Below are 17,621 nucleotides of genomic sequence, written 5' to 3'. Positions count from 1 at the left end.
CTTCAGCGGTACTGGAGCAGAAACCCATCACACTGGGAATGTTCTCAGTGAAATGTCTCTAGGAGACAGATGCGAGGCTACATGACCTCTGTTAGCCAAATTAGAAGGTCCGGTAACTTGCTAGTGTTTTCTTAACTTACACTGTGCAGCAGTGGTGGGAAGCCCTGACCTTACTTTACTTAGATGCCATTTATCTCACGAGAGCTCACAGGGCTAGTGCTAGCTAAAGTGACTGGGACCATGTGCCCCATTTTTATTAGCAACAACAAAGAACAAAAAACAGTCATAGGCAAATGCAAGTATTTGTAGGATGCTCATCTTTTTTGGTTGTTGCTCTTTGTCTGATCTTAAAAGCTGAAATATTCAAAGTGTTGGTCTTGGGTCAGGGAAGTTGCTCTCAGGTCTTTATTGAGATTAGCAAAAAGTGATTTCAAATAAAGCCCTGAAACAATTAAAAGCAGACAAATAAAATCCATAAAAATAAAAAAAGGTGGGGAAAAGAAGATAGAATAAAAGAAAGAGAAATTTATGCAGAATACTTCAAGGATCTGGTAAGTTGTGTATGAGTGTTCCATACAAAAACACTCACCTCATTTTGTGTAAAAATTTTCTAGGTTGTTTAGGTGAATATATTTGGTTTTATTTAGTAGCGTGTCATGGTTTATGTTTGTGTCCCCCAGGCCTCATGAGTTTGCATTGTTCATATGTGATGGTTCATTGTATAGTGCTTGGATTGATGGTGTCAGTGCTCCACCCACATAGGGGTGGAGCCAGGATGTAATGTAATGGCAGGAAGAAGGTGTATCTTTCTCTTTGCTGGTTAGAGTTTGCTGCTGGTGGCCGCCATGAACTGCAGCCCAGCCATGCCTGCCTGTCTTGGAGACAACTGAGTGTGGACTGAAACCTCCAAAAACTGTAAGAAATAAACCTTTCCTTTCCCAACTTTGGGCTTCAGGTATTTTGTCTCAGCGACGAGTGAAAAGTAACTAAGACATAGCGATACCATGTTCTGAGGAGAGACATTTTTGGTTGGATGAAACAAGGAGTTACCAAATTAGAGCTGCTCAAAAGAATAAGCAAAGAACTCAGGTCTAGGTAAAGTATCACAAATAACAGATGTGGGCAGGTCTAACAATATGAATAAAGTGATAGGAAGTTCAGCAAACAGATTCTTTCATTTTTTTTAATTTTATTTTTTTTGCTTTTTGAGATAGGTTCCACTGGGTAGTTCAGGCTGGCCATGAACTCACTATGTAACCCAGGCTGGCTCATGGCAAACTCATGGCAACCCTCCTGTCTCGGCCTCCTGAGTGTTAGGATTACAGGCGTGCACCACCATGGCTGGCATGATTCCTTCATATTCTAAAATTCTTGGTAGCCCTAGGAGGTCTATAAATTCAAAGAGTAGCATGTCATAAATTCTAAGCAGTGAAAGGAAGTCAGGAATTGGGGATTCAATGTGAGAAGGAAGTAATGTAGAAAACAATTATGGTGAGTTTCAGCTCCATGAGCGGGCTGAGGGGCAGATAACTGTAACCAGTGGAAATCAGACAGCCATAGAGGAACTATTTCTGGGCACCCAAGTGGGGATGACCGCACAGGTATATCACAGCAGTTGGCTAATTTCGCCTGAGAATTCTCCTATCCTATTCTTGCCATATTTTTCTTTTAATTTTGACACAAAAAGATGAACTCAACTTTTTTCAAAATTATTAAATATATGTCTAGGTAAATTAACATCTTGGGCAATTGTATCTTTCAGTTATCAATGTTTTGTAAACTTAAAAGGAGTAAAGTCTCTCATAGGCAGATTATTTCCACGAAGGTGAATGAGATGAGTAGAATTACTGATACCTTCAACTGGCTGTGGTTTTCAGCAGCAGGTATTAAATAGTTTCTTCATAGTAAGCTAAGGATATGTTTGCTCACTTGTACAAGTACACACGATAACAAGTGCACTCTAACTTTTTAAAATCATATGACATGCCTCGTTTAACGACTAAGTTCTGTTCCTACGACTAGGTCGTTAAATGTATTGATCCCTAAATGAGAAATTGTACCTAGCATGTATCTTATAATATTCATAGTAAAGGAATGGCCAAAGGAAACTCCAGCTTGATACCTCTGATTTTATTTGCATCACTTAATGCAATACTATAATACATAACAGAACCCAAAACTATAGTACTATATGGCGTATTGCACTGTGTGCTGTGCAAAAAGAGACATGGAGGCTCTCTAAACAAGTTGTACAGAACTGTCCACAAGTAAAAATGGGTCATAAGCCCAAGCAGTGGGTTGTAAGTTCAAATAGTTTGTCTCAGCCATAAATTCAACAGTTGTCAAATAGCTGTCAAACAGGTGGGTTGTTAAAAAGGGAATATGTACATTTCAAAAAAATTCAAAACAATATTGAATTTGGCCACCTTTTGGTTTACCCTGGTGTCACATGATGCTTTATCTCTCTTCCTTTTCCTAGCAAAGCAAATTACAGCTGAGTTCTAGTCCTTCAGAGTTTTATTCTTAGCAAGGTAACAGAATAGTCTAATCCACTTGTGAAAACATTCTACTTACTGCTCACTATTTTGCTAAGCGACAACATGGAACATTCCAGGTTACTTGATGAGCATGGCGCAGTCAAGGGTGTCATCCTTCTGGGCGAGGGTGTCTTCCGATTTCTCTTCCATGCCGCCAAGCACACACTGTCTCACAATGGGCAGGAGTGGACTATGTGAGGTGCCCTCCGTCCTTATTGTGAAAAAAGGCCTGAGGAGGGGCCTTGGAAGAACACTGGCATGGGGAAGCTCCTTTTTCTATAAAAAGAACCATGACCTTGGAGCATGCCTCCAGGTTGGACCATGTAAAAAATGAGATTAAAAATGAGGTGTGGCCTTGAAATCAGCCAGTTTTATAGTGATGATCTGAAATCACACGGCCTTGGGATTAGCCAGCTCTACTTTCTGTTTCAACAATAAAAAGTCTTGCAAAACTGCTGGCATGTGAGACAGAGGTATCCAAAAAGTTTTGGCATCTTTGCCAGCAGCATAACGAGTCTTCGGGAAGAGGCTTGTTAGGGCGTGGTCCATGCACTCTACCACCACGGAGAGGTCCACGTTCAAACAGTGTGCGGTGCTTTTCAGTTTGTCTAGACCTGCAAAAAGAGAAAAGAGCACACTGATTCTTTGGAAGAAGAGGAAAAGCAGAACAGAGAGTAGGTACAAAGAGGAGGATTATGAGAGAGAGAGAGAGAGAGTTTATTTTGAATTTGTCATCAGAATTGAGGCCCACTGTGATGTTTCTAGCCCTTCCCCAGGAAAGGATGCAGCAGTGCTGTCCTTAGGTTCTCAGAGTTGGATGGGCAGCAAAATCTCCTAGAGAGCTTGTTAAAAATCCTGATTTCTGGGTTCAAATTTAGTTTCCAAATCAGTAGGCTTGAGGTGGAGCCTGGGTGTTTACACTTCTTGCAAGTTTCTAGATGATAGTACTGCTGCTGGCTCTAGGACCAAACTTTGAATGGTTGCTTTAAAGCAATGGAGGAAAGTTGTTTTATGTCCTAGGAAACCACAGTTTTGATTTCTAATTCATTTCAAGGGAGGATTATATGTGTAGGAAATGTGTAAGAGCATGTGTGTACATATGAGTGTAGATGTGGGAGTGCACTCACATACACATGCCTTTGTGATTCTGTGAATCTCCAAATGTACTGAGTCAGGACATTAAAAGTAGCCCAATTCTCAGGCAAAGAAAGTATTGGAGTAATGAGCTACTGAGATTGTTTCAAGAAGGCAAATGTTGTACAAGTGATTGGTAAGCTTTAGAGTCCTTGTCGCCTAAATAAATGATGTTGGGAAAATGACATCCACACTCAGTGTAGCAGAACATGGTCCCCCCCAGCCAGCATAGTTCAGTTTCTTAGTTGTGCAGGTAATAGTTCCAGATTCTGTTCCAGTTGCTCCTGTCTCTTAGAAATGGTTGATCATTGTGATGCACATTGTATAAACCAATCACCAGTTGACAAGCTGTTCTACCTTTGTACTTCCTGCTTGCTCATCCCATATAAGCCCTAGACCACCAGAGATCACAGCCTGATTCTCTGGAAAGGGTCCCCATTAGTGCCTGTCAATATAAATAAATATGCTTCCAAATCCCGGATGCATTTGGTGTTTTTGCTTGTCATTGCAAGAGGAACAAAACTGGACACTTATCTCATGTCATATCCAAACATCAACTCATAAAACAAACATAAGACCTAAAACTGTAATATAAGTAGAAGAAAAGAGGGTAAAAAGCTCTTGACATCGATATGAGCAATGCTTTTTTGGATACAACCCAAAACACAAAGGAAATGTCAAAATAGATCAGATTGCAACAGACTAAAAGGAACATCTGTGCCTCTGCTCCAAAAAGGAAACAGTTGAAATATGAAGAGACAACTTAGAGAACTGGAAAATTATCTGCAAATCATACATCTGTCAAGGGGCAAATATACAAAATACAAAAGGAACACAATTTAAGAGCAGGAAGATAATATGATTTAACACGAGGAAAAGATCTAAATAGTTATTTCTCAAAGGAAAGACAAACTGTCAACAGGTATATGAAAAAACGCTCAACATGACTAATTATCAAGGAAATGCAAACCACAATGGAGTGTTATCTCATACTTGTCAGAATGGGTATTATAAAAGCACCAAAGATAACAAACGTTGGCAAGGATGTGAAGAAAGGGAACCCTTGTCCACTGTTGGTAGGATGTAAATTAAAACAGCCGGTATGGAAACAGTATGGGAGTTCTCAAAATTTTCAGAATATAACTACCATAGAATTCTCACATGCTCCCAAAATATATCTGAGTTGTCTCCTTCCAAGGGAAAATCTAGGATCTGAGCTCTTCCTTTCAACATTAAATTCTGCTAACAAATCGGTCAAAGAATTTAGTAAGCATTAGCGACTATTTTAAACCATGCTACCATCACCAGGAAAATAAAGGAAGGTGATTTTAAATTTGGCCTACGTTGAGACTGCAAGTCAGACTGATCTCCAGACCCTGACCTGGAAAAACTTACTAGGACCAACCAGTATAAAATCGGGCTCAACACACTATGGTATTTCTTAGAAGAGGAAATTTTGGATGTTCGCAACACTAACAAATGACAAATGTTTGATGTAATTGATATGTCCAGTACCCTGATCTGATCATTACACCTCATGTACATGTATTAAGATATCACAAAATATGTACAGTTATGATGAAAATTTTAAAAAATTTAAATGGAATTTGGTGGTGCATGCGTGGGCATTTTAAAAGTATCTATGTCAGCATCAAACACAGAAAGCTCCTTTAAAAGAGGGGGTTTGTTTCTGAAGTATTAAGTCTCAAGGATTAAGTTTAGTCTTTTGCTGAGCCCAATTAAAATCTTCACACTCAGTGTGAAGAATTAGAACAGTATGAGAAATAGAACATGAATGGATGTAGTTCTAAATCTAGGAGACCTCAGCAGGAAGGTTGGTCAAATCAGGTGTTTTAATTTGACTTCTGTGTGTGTGTGTGTGTGTGTGTGTGTGCACGCCATGGTGGTCTTTGAGGGTGTCAGTCACTTAGAAAACCTCCCAGATGCATCTGACTTGACTCCTGGAACTCCTGACCTTGTACCTGGCAATCACTTACTGTCTTACCAAGAGCAGCAATGAAGGGGCACCATTGCAGTTTGGAGGCACAGAGTGACACATAGCGTGGTGGGACCTTGTTCAGCCTCAAGCATTAGCTCAGTCAGTGTTTGATGAGCATCAAGCAAACATTAGCAGGGCCAGGAAGTTGGAGTGGGAGGGAACCCACACACATGGAGTGGGACCAAAGGCCTTGTTCACATTATAATGCAGTGTCCAGGAATAAGTGGCAGAGGCAGGCTGAGTGGGTTTGACTCTAGCCCTTCCACTTGCTAGCTTTGTAATTTCAGGCAGGTTACTTCTCTGTGCCTTCATTTCTATGAATGAAAGGGATAGTAACAGTGCTTTGTACAGTATTTTGGGGGCTTTTAAATTAAGAATTCATATGAGGCACTTAGCATGGTAACCAGAACCTAATATATGTTCACAGTATTAATCATCATTATGTAATCTTTATATTTTTACTCAATCTTTTGATTTCCATTACCTTTTCTTTCCTTTTCCTCTAGATACATTTCTGCTCTAGAAATCTTCCACTTAAATAATTCTTTCTGTTTTTTACCTTATTCAAACCTGACCTGTCCCATGAAGATCTCTTAATCAGCAAGGCTCTTTTCCTGGTGTGAATTCTTTGGGTGATTAGAAGCCATACCACCAGACCAGGAATATAGCTCAGTGGCACAGTGCCTGCCCGGCAAGCACAAGGTTCTGAGTTCAATTCCTGGTACAAAAACAAAACCACACCATCTAGTCCCACTTCTGGGTTGTTGGAGTATCTCTAAGAAGGATCAGTTTTCTTGTGGCTATATAGGTGCACTGTTTCCCAATACAACTTGGTTATTTTTTGTTGTCAACCAGATCATGTCAGAGCCTGAGTCTTTGCTGTCTTTGGTGACCTCCACAAATTCTTGAATGGTGCTGAGGAGAAACTGGTACTTAACACAAAGAGCTAAGTGCAGTGATGAAAACCTTGAGCCCCACAGCTACCCTACTGGAACACACACCCTGGGATGAGCAGGAAAAGCTGTTTAACCTTGGCTAGGGCATTCTCCTTTTGTTCACTCTCCAAAATACTTTTTTTGAGAAGTAAATGATATAATTCTCAAGTGCTCAGCAGAGAAGTTGGCATGTGGTAAACGCTCAGTAAAAATTTATAAACAGAAAAGTAAGAGATGGCATGGAATTAACAGGGATCTTTCATCCACCCACAAGATCCTTACTTATGTGCTACTTTAGGAACCTTGTTTTTTTATTTGTTTCAGTCTCTTTCATGCTGTCAAGGACAACAAATCCCAAGGGGAAACTGGAAACTCACTTTTTTCTATGTAACTTTCTCCATATTGTTGTTTGATGTCTGGAGACAGATCCTTCCAAATGGCAAGTTTTTTTTCAGTTGTCTTTACTGGATCTGACAGTTGTGTTTTGAATAATCCTGGTTCAATGCATGACACGTGCACACCAAAAGCTTTCATGTCCCGTCTGTGAAAAGAACAGTAAAGGTGGTTTTTATTTATTACTTTAAAAAAATTACATTTTCTGGTCTTTTGATTTTTTTTTGTTTTCTTTCTTTTTTGTAGTACTTGGGATTAAATACAGTGTATTTCAGGCAAGCACTCTACCACTGAACTATATTCCTATCCCTTATTTTATATTTTGGGGTTTAATCCAGTTTATTTGAAGAATATTTGCTATTTGAACATCTGTTTTCTCATTAACCTTTTCATGGAACCACAGAATTGGGCGCATTGGAAAGAATCTTCATCTTCTACCCTGTCATTTGAGATGAAGAAATGAAGGGTGGCCATGACAGAACAGGAACAGGATCTGGGTGGACACCACCCCCCCAGCCCAGTGTTCATCACTTAAGCCACACTCTGCTCTTTAAATTGATGAGCATTTGGGGTACACCCTCTCTTCAATGTTTGAACTGCCTGAGGTGAAATGGAGCGAGGACTGGCTGGATAGACGTTTGCTCCATTTTGGGAATGTGGAGCAATGGCAGCACGAAGGAGGATAAGCTCAAGGACACAGTGTGACGGAACAGAAAACCAGAAAGTCTACTCATTTACTGGGCACTAAGGTTTTAGAGGAGCCATAGCACCCATTTCTTTAAAGCAAGATACAAAAAACCAAGATACTCCCTCCAAAGTATGGTAAACCCCACAGTGTATCAATAATAACTTCCTAAATTTAATCTCTTTTTTCACCAGGAATATATAAGGAAGTAATTACCCATTTTACAGAAATCTGACTTTTAAAAAAGCTTTGTTGGTGAACTTAAAGGATGATTTATTTTAGATTTTGCTTTCTAGTAAAATAACTAATGTCTAGTTTGCTGCATCTTGGAAATAACAGTTCCAAGCAAGGTTTTGGAAAGACTTGTTTCCCACTTATGAAAGTATCATACAATCTAGGCAAAAGCCACCTCACTAAGTTTATCTGGTACAGACATACCTGGTATGTGTCATCAGTTTGTCCCAGAACTCATGGTGAGTGCCAAAACTTAAGGCTACCAAATGAGTTTTCCCACAAGAAATAATATACAGTAATTAGAAATAATTTCCTTAGAAATCTCACACTTTACTAGACTAATATAAACCTTTCAGGCTTCGTGATATTACTCTTACTTTTTTGTGACCCACGATGAGCACTTAAAAATGTACAAAAGTATAAGACATCAATGACAAATGTGTGGTCCTGAAAAGTTCCTGTGACATAGTGAAACTGATCCAGGTGCCTCACACTGAACCATTTTTTTTTTCTGGGCCAAACATGATGAGTTCTGCAGTCAGAGAGCAGCAAGGTGTGACCAAAAGTACAAAGAGTATGAAACCCAAGATGCTTGCTGGGAAAATACAGCTTTAAAGAATTCTGATTCCCTCTTGGTTGGACTGCTTCCCTAAACCCTATTGTAGCAGTGCCATTGCCTGGGCCTGCAGGCACAATACCACTTCCAATACTAGTTCCATGATTCCTAAAGAAATAAACATACTTTGTTGATTACTTTCAGGCATGGTATAATTGAATTGTGAATTCCACAAATCTTTCATTTTTAAAAGTGAGTACAGCTCTAAGTCTACTAAAACTGTATTATAACTGCTGCTTAGAGACTTGTTATGGTTTGTATCTAGATGCAGTTTTAGACGAGCCTTTTTTTTTTGAAAGTGAATGATTCTAGAGTATGTGACTGATTCATGGTTCAATGCTAGGGTTAAGGGTGCTGGGAGTGAGGGTGGGTGATTGTTGGATCAGTTCACTGAGTGGATTGGCACTGCCCTAATCCTGGTAGACTGGATACAATAGAAGGAGCAAGAAGAGGTTTGTCTCTTTCTTTCTTTGTCGCTTTTGCTGTCATCTGCTTGCCATGAATGTTTGCCCCTCTGTCATGCACCGCCCTGCCTTGGAGCCAATGGGTATTGGACTGAATTCTATGTAAACTGTGAGCTAAATAAAACTTTCTTCTGTGAGAGACCACCAAGCTGTGTTCTTCTGAGAAATGAAGCCACTTGCCTCTGTCTTTCACTGACCTTTACTTCAACCTTTATTCACTGAGATATGCAGAGCTGGCTATATAGAACATATGTTCCCTTAATTGGCTACAATAATGTTATCAGCTTCGGCTAAGACACCAGCCAGCGTGTCTCATTATAGCACACAAGTGACAATTGCCCCCTTTGCTGATGGCTGGAATGAGGGCTTGAGCAAGAGCCTGTGAGACTCTAGGGTTAAGATATGAGATATCATCTCAGCTGAGGCCATGGGACTCAGATAGAATTATACCGTCCTGGCAGCACAGGTGTCAGCTTAGCATACACCAAGCTATCTGTTGTATTGCTATTTGGAGGCCTTGGTGCCTGGTACAAAATTGCTCTGTTTCTCCTTACAGCCAGTGTCTGCAAAGTTTCTTCTCCTTAGCACTCTGCCATGACCCCTACCCATCTCTATTATTGATACCAATAAAATCCATGAACGTTTGAACTCATGGCTTTTCATTCCACCGAGAACACTGATCATCCCAGAGCTCCTCAACTGTAGAATGTTCCCTGCGTTCCATACTGCTGGGTAGGAGACCTGAACTCTCTATGAGGGTTTTAGCAATATTCCTCTAACTTTGGATGTTGAGTATTTTGTCTCAGCAACAAGAAAAATAACTAAGACAAGAATGGAGACAGAGGTCAACCAAGGAAATGCATGGAAATTTGTCATGACCTTGTTACTCATTGTGAATCATGCACCACTGGTTGTCTGACACGCCTAACGTGATCTCTTTAGGAGCTTGCTAGACAAGCAGATGTTTGGGCCTCATCTCAGACCCACTACTGACAAATCTGTTTTTTGACAAAATTCTCCAATTTACACTGATACTTCAGAAGCATTTTCCTATCATTATTGTTTATTTCCTAGGAGAGTTAACTTAGCAACCTGCTCACATGGCAAAAGCAAGTCTATCTTTACCAATCTCAGAGAAATAATCCCACTCCTTATTAGTAAGCAATTCTAAGAACCATGGTATAGATCATAAACCGCAATATATGGCTTCAACAAATACTAATTGGATAAGTAAATGGCTACATTGCCTACTATAGCACCACTTGACCCAATAGCTTTTATTTGCTTTTCCACTCCCTTTCTCCACCCTTCTGCCAGCACCACACCCTAGAGGCTGACCTATTATCTATACTCTGGCTCCAGGGGGTGCAAGAGTTTAGAAATGGTAGTGGGAGATCAGGGAAGATGGGAAGAGAGAGGCTAGTTCCTTCTTCTGTGATGCCAACACTGGTTATTTCATCCCTCAGTGGAAGAGAATAGCTGCATTTCTGCAGGTTTGGAAACTTCCCTGCCTCCTTATCTCTTCAATCCCAAGAATGAAAACGCCCCTTCTGTTATCAGCCCCTAGATACTACACTGTGCTTGGAGATTTCCCTATACATGAACCTCCCACACGTTTGTAAGTAGTCCTTTAAGTAAACTTTACTCCCTTTACCAAATTTTAATGTGCCACCATTCCCTTCAAAAACCTTGATGGAAAGAATTACTTACAATTTAGAGCTTTAAACTTATAGTGATAAGTGTGATTCCGAGTAATAGTACACTCCTCCCTGCCTCCCACTGAATGCAGCCACAAAGACTGGACAGAGTGCATTGAGCAGCTCATCGATAAATGATACTTTTCTACTGAAGATTTAAGTAAGATGGAATTTTGTGTCTGTAGCTGACAGTAACAACAATGGAGAGACATACCCTGATTTAGACTCTGTAATTCTTATTTGCAAACTGAGCTGTTGAATAAAAATTTACCACCACTATTAGCATCATACATTAATGCAAAAGTAAAAAAAGAAATAGACTTGGGCTCAAATATCAGTTCTACCTTAGATGACCTTAGGTAAGTTTCTTAATCTCTCTTAGTTTCACTGGCATCATTTATAAAGTAGTAATAATTTAAAGCACTAACTAGACTAAATGGTACATATGAAGCATTCAATAAATGTTACTGCTAAGCTAATTAATTTGCTTTACCTTAAGCTATCATTGAATCCTTCCACTGCATATTTGGATGGAGTGTAGCCCCCTCCACAAAATGCAAGCCGACCTCCGACGCTGGAGACATTGATAACCCTCCCTCGAGCTTTTTTGATCAAGGGAAGCATATTTAATGTCACATCGATGAGTCCAAACAGGTTCACTTCAATAGGTTCTCTGTAGTCCTGCACTGTCAGCCAGTCTGTGGGAGCCAGCACACCTGGTACGCCCGCGTTATTGATCAGGCCCCAGAGACCTAGAACAGAGAGGAAGGAGAGGAGTTGTGGTAGAAGGGGGGACTGGCATGGGCCCACCCTCTGCTTTCCACAGTGGTGTCATTTCTTCTTTGTACTCAGATTTCTGTTTTGAAATAATTTGCAAATCCCTAACTGATAGCAGAAAGAGAGGAATTCAAACAGTTGACATTTTGTTACTTGAGTTCAGTCTCAGCATTCTTCTAGTTCCGGGTCTCAATGTCACATGCTGATGCTTTCTGAGTGACATTTTCTGCTTTTTTTTTTTTTCTTCTCAGATATAAATTAGTCTGTTATTCTTATCTTGCTAGATGTCAAAGCCACAGAATACTTATAAAATGTTCTGTGTGACAAAAGAGTGACATCAATCTACATATGTTTATTTTTTGGTAAAAAATGCAATCATTCACTTGGCTTTTTTCCCCCTGTGGGGAAACATTTAATACTGTTAAAGTGTTTGGAATTCAAGCATTAAAAGTTGTCTGGAGCCTTACTAAATTATTGCATTTGTCCTCCTGAATCTCAGATATATGACAAAGATATAACTGAGAAAAAACATATGCATTTGGATTTTTTCTTTGGGGGATTCCAGTATCTTTGTCTATGAATGTATTTCAAGCCTCAGTCAAAGCCAGTGAAAGCCTTTTGGTTCAGAAGGCAGCCATCTTTGCAGAATCCTCTGCAGACTCACTGTCTGTTGGCTCACTTGTCTGCTGTGACTGAGACACTCATGCTCACATTTTCTGGCCCTTTCCTACATTTCTGTTAAATTGTGTGAGTTCTGGAGCCACTTTATAGTGGAAAGTGGATCTGAGGTATGCGGATAGCCACTTGGGGATTGTTTCCAATATTTTCCTGTAGATTTTATCCCAACTCCCTTTGCCATGTATGTAGCTGGTGTAACACCTCCCAGAAGACCAGGGCAAGTCAGTGCCTTCATCTCGGCTCTAAATTCACTCGCTGGGACTGAGCACAATTTGGGCAAAGTCTCCCACGTACACAGGGCATTGTGGCTTGGGGGTACTAAGATGCACTCCCAAGAGTAGAGAAGCACACAGTTGGCATTTAGGAGCTATTTTCTTGAAAGGCCGTTTAAAATCTGAACACATTTTATTTTGCTCTAGTTACTTCCCTATGCCCCTCATCGTCCCTCCCCCTATATCTCTCACCTTTTTCCCCAACGTGGTTCTTCACCCACTGAGCAGTACTCTTCACGTTCTTGGGGTCAGTTACATCCAGAAGCACCGTGTGAAGTCTCTGTGAGGTTTCTGCCTTCAAAGCTGCTGATCCCGATTCAGTCAGACAGGCAGCAATGACATGAAATCCTTTCTTATCAAAAGTCCTGGCTGCCAAATTTCCAAAGCCTGTGTCACATCCAGTGATGAAAATGTACTTATCGTTGATATCTGCAATCTTCAGTCGTCCTTTACAATTCCACAGAAAGGCGCAGAGGATCAGGAAGGCTAACACCCACAAAAACATTGTTTTCCTGTAGCTGAGAGGGTACTCCTTTCTTGTACAGTACAAGAAGATGATGTCCTGTGTGCCTAAAAGAAAAAAATACAAATTAGTGCCACAGAAGTATATAACCTATGCTTGATAAATTTGAGCTATTTTAATGCATTCAAGTAGATAAATAGAAAGTTTTAAAAAGTGCTATAGTGATTCGTATTTGTTTGGAGATAGCCATCTAAATGGAAAAATCATTCTTACGTAATGCAAGACTACCACGTAGAAATTTAATTAGAGAAACTAAGTGGGAGAGAGAAGGAGGAGCCATGGAAAAGCTGACCCAGATCACTGGATGGATGTGGGCCACTGCAGTTGTGTGTGGTGGTGGCATCAATCTCACGTGTGAACTCATCCACCTGAAAGACTCACAGTAAAATCTTACCTCTTGCCATTTTGTGAAATTGAAGAGCAAAATCTGTTAGAAAATGCCAGTCAGTCTTACTGGTTCTGTCAGACTCCCAGTTTTTTCCAGACTGTCAGGAAAATCAGAGCATTCTGTGTTGTCGCTTGGTGTCCATTTTCTGATTTTAACCCGGTTAATATCCACCCTCACCCTAGCTCTGAGGACAATAGAACTCACTGCAGAAGTACTAAGTGGAGGCCATAAATAAGCTCAGTAGGAAGCGGGAAGGTGGATACGAAGAGTGAAAGAGGCAAACTGACCAACACACAACACCCCAAGTCAGTATCCAAATCCTCCAATTCTATTTTCTCCACAGAAATTTTCTCCACCAGCCTCCTGTGAGGGGGAAAAATCACATATACAAAGACTGATGTGAAGCAAATGCCTACTAAAAAACTGAGGTTTTGACCTTAAGTGTAACCATTACAACCTGGACAGCAATTTTGTCACAGATAAGGGTATCTTAAGGTCTACATTTGAACCAGACGTGGGCTTCCTTTCCCCTTTCTTCGGAAAGCCTGCATCTGTGTTTCTGCTCAGTATGTGTTGCTCTTAGCATGGGAACTGGGCGCTGGAAGAGTGAGCCACACAGAAGGAAGAAGTTAAGAAGGTCCTGAGTGCTGGCTCTTCCTGGTCACCTCAGGCCTGAGAATTAAGAGAGCCCAGCCTCCCAACTCACAGGAATATGGCAGCCCAAGGGAAGGAGATTTTTCTTCTCACACAGCATCACCTGTGTTGTCTTTTTTATCTGGTAGAGGGAAGAAGGACCAAAGACAAGATCAAGAGTGCTTGAGAGCACTATTAATAGGCTTGAGTTGAAGTTCATATCTTATGGAAGCTTCTGGAATCATGACTGCTCACAGACATGTTAAAAAATGAGCTGTAAGACCAAGCAATTTTGTAAATGTTTCAATCCTTTAAAAATAGTTCATTTTCCCCCCTCTGCTTGTAAAGGCAACTCATGCTCAAGATGAAAAAAGAAAAAAAAAATACAGAACAAACAGTAGTAGTGTTGATCACATTTGACTCTGAATATTTTGGTGAATTTTCTTCCAGTTTGTTTTCTATATAAGTAAATCTTCCTGTAATAAGGAATAGAGTCATATACTAGATAGAATTTTATACTAGATAGAATTTTAAACACACTTACTTTATTTTTATCCCTGTATAAGGAAACTAATAAATCAGATTAACATAACTCATTGTGAGTTCTTTACTTCGGAAGGTTTTAGGCTCTGATTTCACCCCTCTTTCCTTAAAATATCCATAGCTATAGAAAAGAAGAAAAGAAGGAAGGAAGGAAGGAAGAAAGAAAGAGAACTATCCATTGATGAATATTAAGCCAGAGAAAATATTAAAATATCTAGGGCCAGGGATTTAGCTCAGCGGCGTAAGTAACTGCCAAGTGTTAGGTGGTGAGTCCATCCCTGGTATCAAAAAAAAAAAAGAGTTGAGTTTGGAAAAACTAGCTGATTCTCGTGACATAGTTGTGACTATTTCTAAAACAGGATTTTAGACTGTTTTGGCCAAAATAATTTGGCATAGTTTCCCCAGATCTTTCCTATGCTAAAATCATGATTTGTTGTGTATCAATGTCCATGTAGCAGGGTTTTTCTTTCTCACATATATATGTATAAAAATGTATAATTATGCAGAAGACATCATAATGAACTCTGGTGAAATTATACTTTTAAACATTTTAATGAAAGTTCATATATGCAAATTCAACTAATATAGTGTTTTACTCAAGTCTGATTTGTTAAATATTGACTATTGAAAGGTTAAATATATTGTGTGAATGGATTTTGTAGCCTTCATTGCAATCCAAGCTCTCCGGGGAATTATTGGACGAAGACAAAAATTGATGGGCTTTCAAGTTTGCCAGAGCAGAGGGTGGAAACTTTTTTGTTGTCAGCTTTGTCAGGGATAAAAACCAGGGGAGTAACAATAAAATCATGGCTGACATCTTTAGCGGCCTCCACACTGCATCTTCATAAAAAGGCCTACTTTGATCCTTTTGGGAGCCTTTTGAGTTAGAGAAGGCATTATTTGCCCCTTTTCATTAAAGATAAAACAGGCTCAAGATACAAAGTGATTTGTGGAGGTCTCTGACGTGCTGGGCCCGTGCCGTGAGGAGCTGAGATTCCTGTGAGCTGGGCTAATGTTGAACAGCGCCAAGCTGAGCGGTACCTTGCCCCTGGTGTTCAGAGGCTGGGACCAAAGTCCACTGGCCAAAATCAACCTCTGATGTCTGAAATAGTTGTTGCTTCAGGGTTATCTCCCTTCAGGGCCTCATGTTCCTAGTACAACAGCTGGCACAAGTCCTCAGAGAGGGAGAGAACAGGTGAGGAGTGGGAGGCCAGAGAAACCACAGCAAGGTGGGCTGTGTTCTGGTGTATGAAAGTGGATTAGGAGCCCAAGAGGCTTGAATTCAGGTGGACAGACGACTTGGGTATCTACAAAAGCTCCTCAGACAGAGAGATTTCATAGAACCCTGAGGGGGACTGTGGGTAGAATTCAGAGGTCTTTCCTCTTTAGATAAGAGAAAGACGCCATCTTTATTTTCTTTAAACTGTAACCAAAATTTAATGCATCTTTCCATTACAAAGGTAGCAATAAAGTACAGTAGTATTTGCAGTAGTTGTGATTTTGTTACAAATATTTTTATGCCACGTTGCTGTTAGAATTGTCTTAAAGCACAGTTTATGTATATCACTACTTCAGAAATTACAGTGGTTTTCATTCTTGTCACCATATACTGTTATTTAATGTATGAAAAGAAAAAAATGTTTTAGTAGAGTAGGATTTAAGCAGAGTAGGATTCCTTTCTAATTTTACTTCATGTGTTAAAAATTATTCATGTATAAGGTGGCTGTAGAACAGCAGTTATGAAGATCCAAATTTCTTATGACATCCTCCAGAAAGCATACATGTAACTTGATAAAAACAAAATTACATAGAGTCTTTGGTGTCACCATAACTAGAGAAGATAAGTTTGACTGAGAAAGTAAGTGAACACATCCTGATGATAGACATCATGCTTCATACTATCAGGGGGTGGCTGGGAGGAACCTCATGGAATTGGACTGAACTGGAAGAATTAGTATGAACTTAATGGTTTGTAACATGTACAGGTAGTTATGGAAATAGATAAGTAACTTTCTAGATCTACCTATTCAATAGCAATGAATTTACCTAGAAGTTAGATCCTTATTTATAAATATCATGTTCATAGTTTTTGAAAAAACTATGGGTTGGGTTTGGGAAAATAAAAAAAATGAGCATGGAACATCTCATGTTATAAAGTAAAAGATACTCAGAGAATGTTGGGGACCTATGGAAAGTACATGGCAGCAAAGGAAAGGGGTTCTGGCTGGCCAAAAATGAGACAATGGAGCATGAGAACACACAGTGGGAACAGACCTTAACTCACTGAAGGAGTACACAGGTTCATGCTGATTAACATCAATAAACAACACAGGGGTGAAAAAACTTTTTCTTTAGAATTAGCAATGATGCAATCTGAAGGTCAACATTTAGTAGCTGACCTAGTAACAACTGTTGCAGATAAGAATGATCAATACATGCTAAAACTAGTGGGTGACATTTGGATAAAAACTTAAAGAATGTCTTCCAAAGATAGTTACTAATTAAAGAGACTAGTGTTTTCACAGTGAAGAAAGCTGAGAGATGCCGCTTTAACCAAGTGACAAAAATTGCTGTTACAATTATGAGCAAACTAACATCGTTTGCCTCCTATTACAATGCCAGGAAGGACCCAGCAGCACTGCCAAATATGACTCAAAGCCAAACATCTTCCAAGTCTACAAAACATATGACTTTTCAGAAATGCCAGTTATGAAGGTTAACAGCCCAAAGACTTTCAGTTTAAGGGTGGTTAGAGAGATGAGGCAGTGAAATGCAATCAGTGATACTGGATTAGATAACATTTTTTTTCCAGAAAGCACATTTTTAGGTCAACTATTACAACATGAGTAAATTCTATCCGTTTGAAAATAATATTGTGTTAATTAATATTCATTTCCAGTTATGTCATCAACTTACTTTCAAATGGTTTAGAAAATAATATATATATCTCAAACCATACACATAGGTAAGGAGAAAATGAAACTGCAAGTGTGGTATGATGATAACATTTGAGAAACATAGGTTATACTATTCTTTCAGCTTTTCCATAAGTTTGAAATCAGAATCAGTCCTCCATATCAGTATGTTCTATATGTTTAGATTTAACCAATTAT

The 17,621-nt window shown here is 39.6% G+C and overlaps 1 protein-coding gene across 2 annotated transcripts in view; it reads right to left on the bottom strand.

Annotated features, from left to right (window-relative positions):
* Positions 1 to 2,115: 2,115 nt before the first annotated feature.
* Dhrs9 (dehydrogenase/reductase 9) overlaps positions 2,116 to 17,621 on the bottom strand; it is a 28,201-nt gene continuing 12,695 nt past the window's right edge. For both annotated transcript variants that reach the window (XM_013142656.3, XM_003478652.4), the window contains 4 exons: positions 12,614 to 12,991; positions 11,188 to 11,446; positions 6,983 to 7,146; positions 2,116 to 3,151 (listed from right to left, as the gene is read on the bottom strand). In XM_013142656.3, the coding sequence (XP_012998110.1) occupies positions 2,928 to 3,151; positions 6,983 to 7,146; positions 11,188 to 11,446; positions 12,614 to 12,926 (960 nt within the window). In that variant the 5' untranslated portion in view covers positions 12,927 to 12,991 and the 3' untranslated portion in view covers positions 2,116 to 2,927. The remainder of the gene's footprint in view (positions 3,152 to 6,982; positions 7,147 to 11,187; positions 11,447 to 12,613; positions 12,992 to 17,621) is intronic.

This window comes from Cavia porcellus, unplaced genomic scaffold (assembly GCF_034190915.1).
Source record: "Cavia porcellus strain 051 isolate PalLab524CR breed Dunkin Hartley unplaced genomic scaffold, mCavPor4.1 scaffold_12, whole genome shotgun sequence".
Taxonomy (NCBI): domain Eukaryota; kingdom Metazoa; phylum Chordata; class Mammalia; order Rodentia; family Caviidae; genus Cavia; species Cavia porcellus.
The sequence above is the reverse complement of the archived record's forward strand: the minus strand, read 5'-3'. Positions and strand labels throughout refer to the sequence as shown.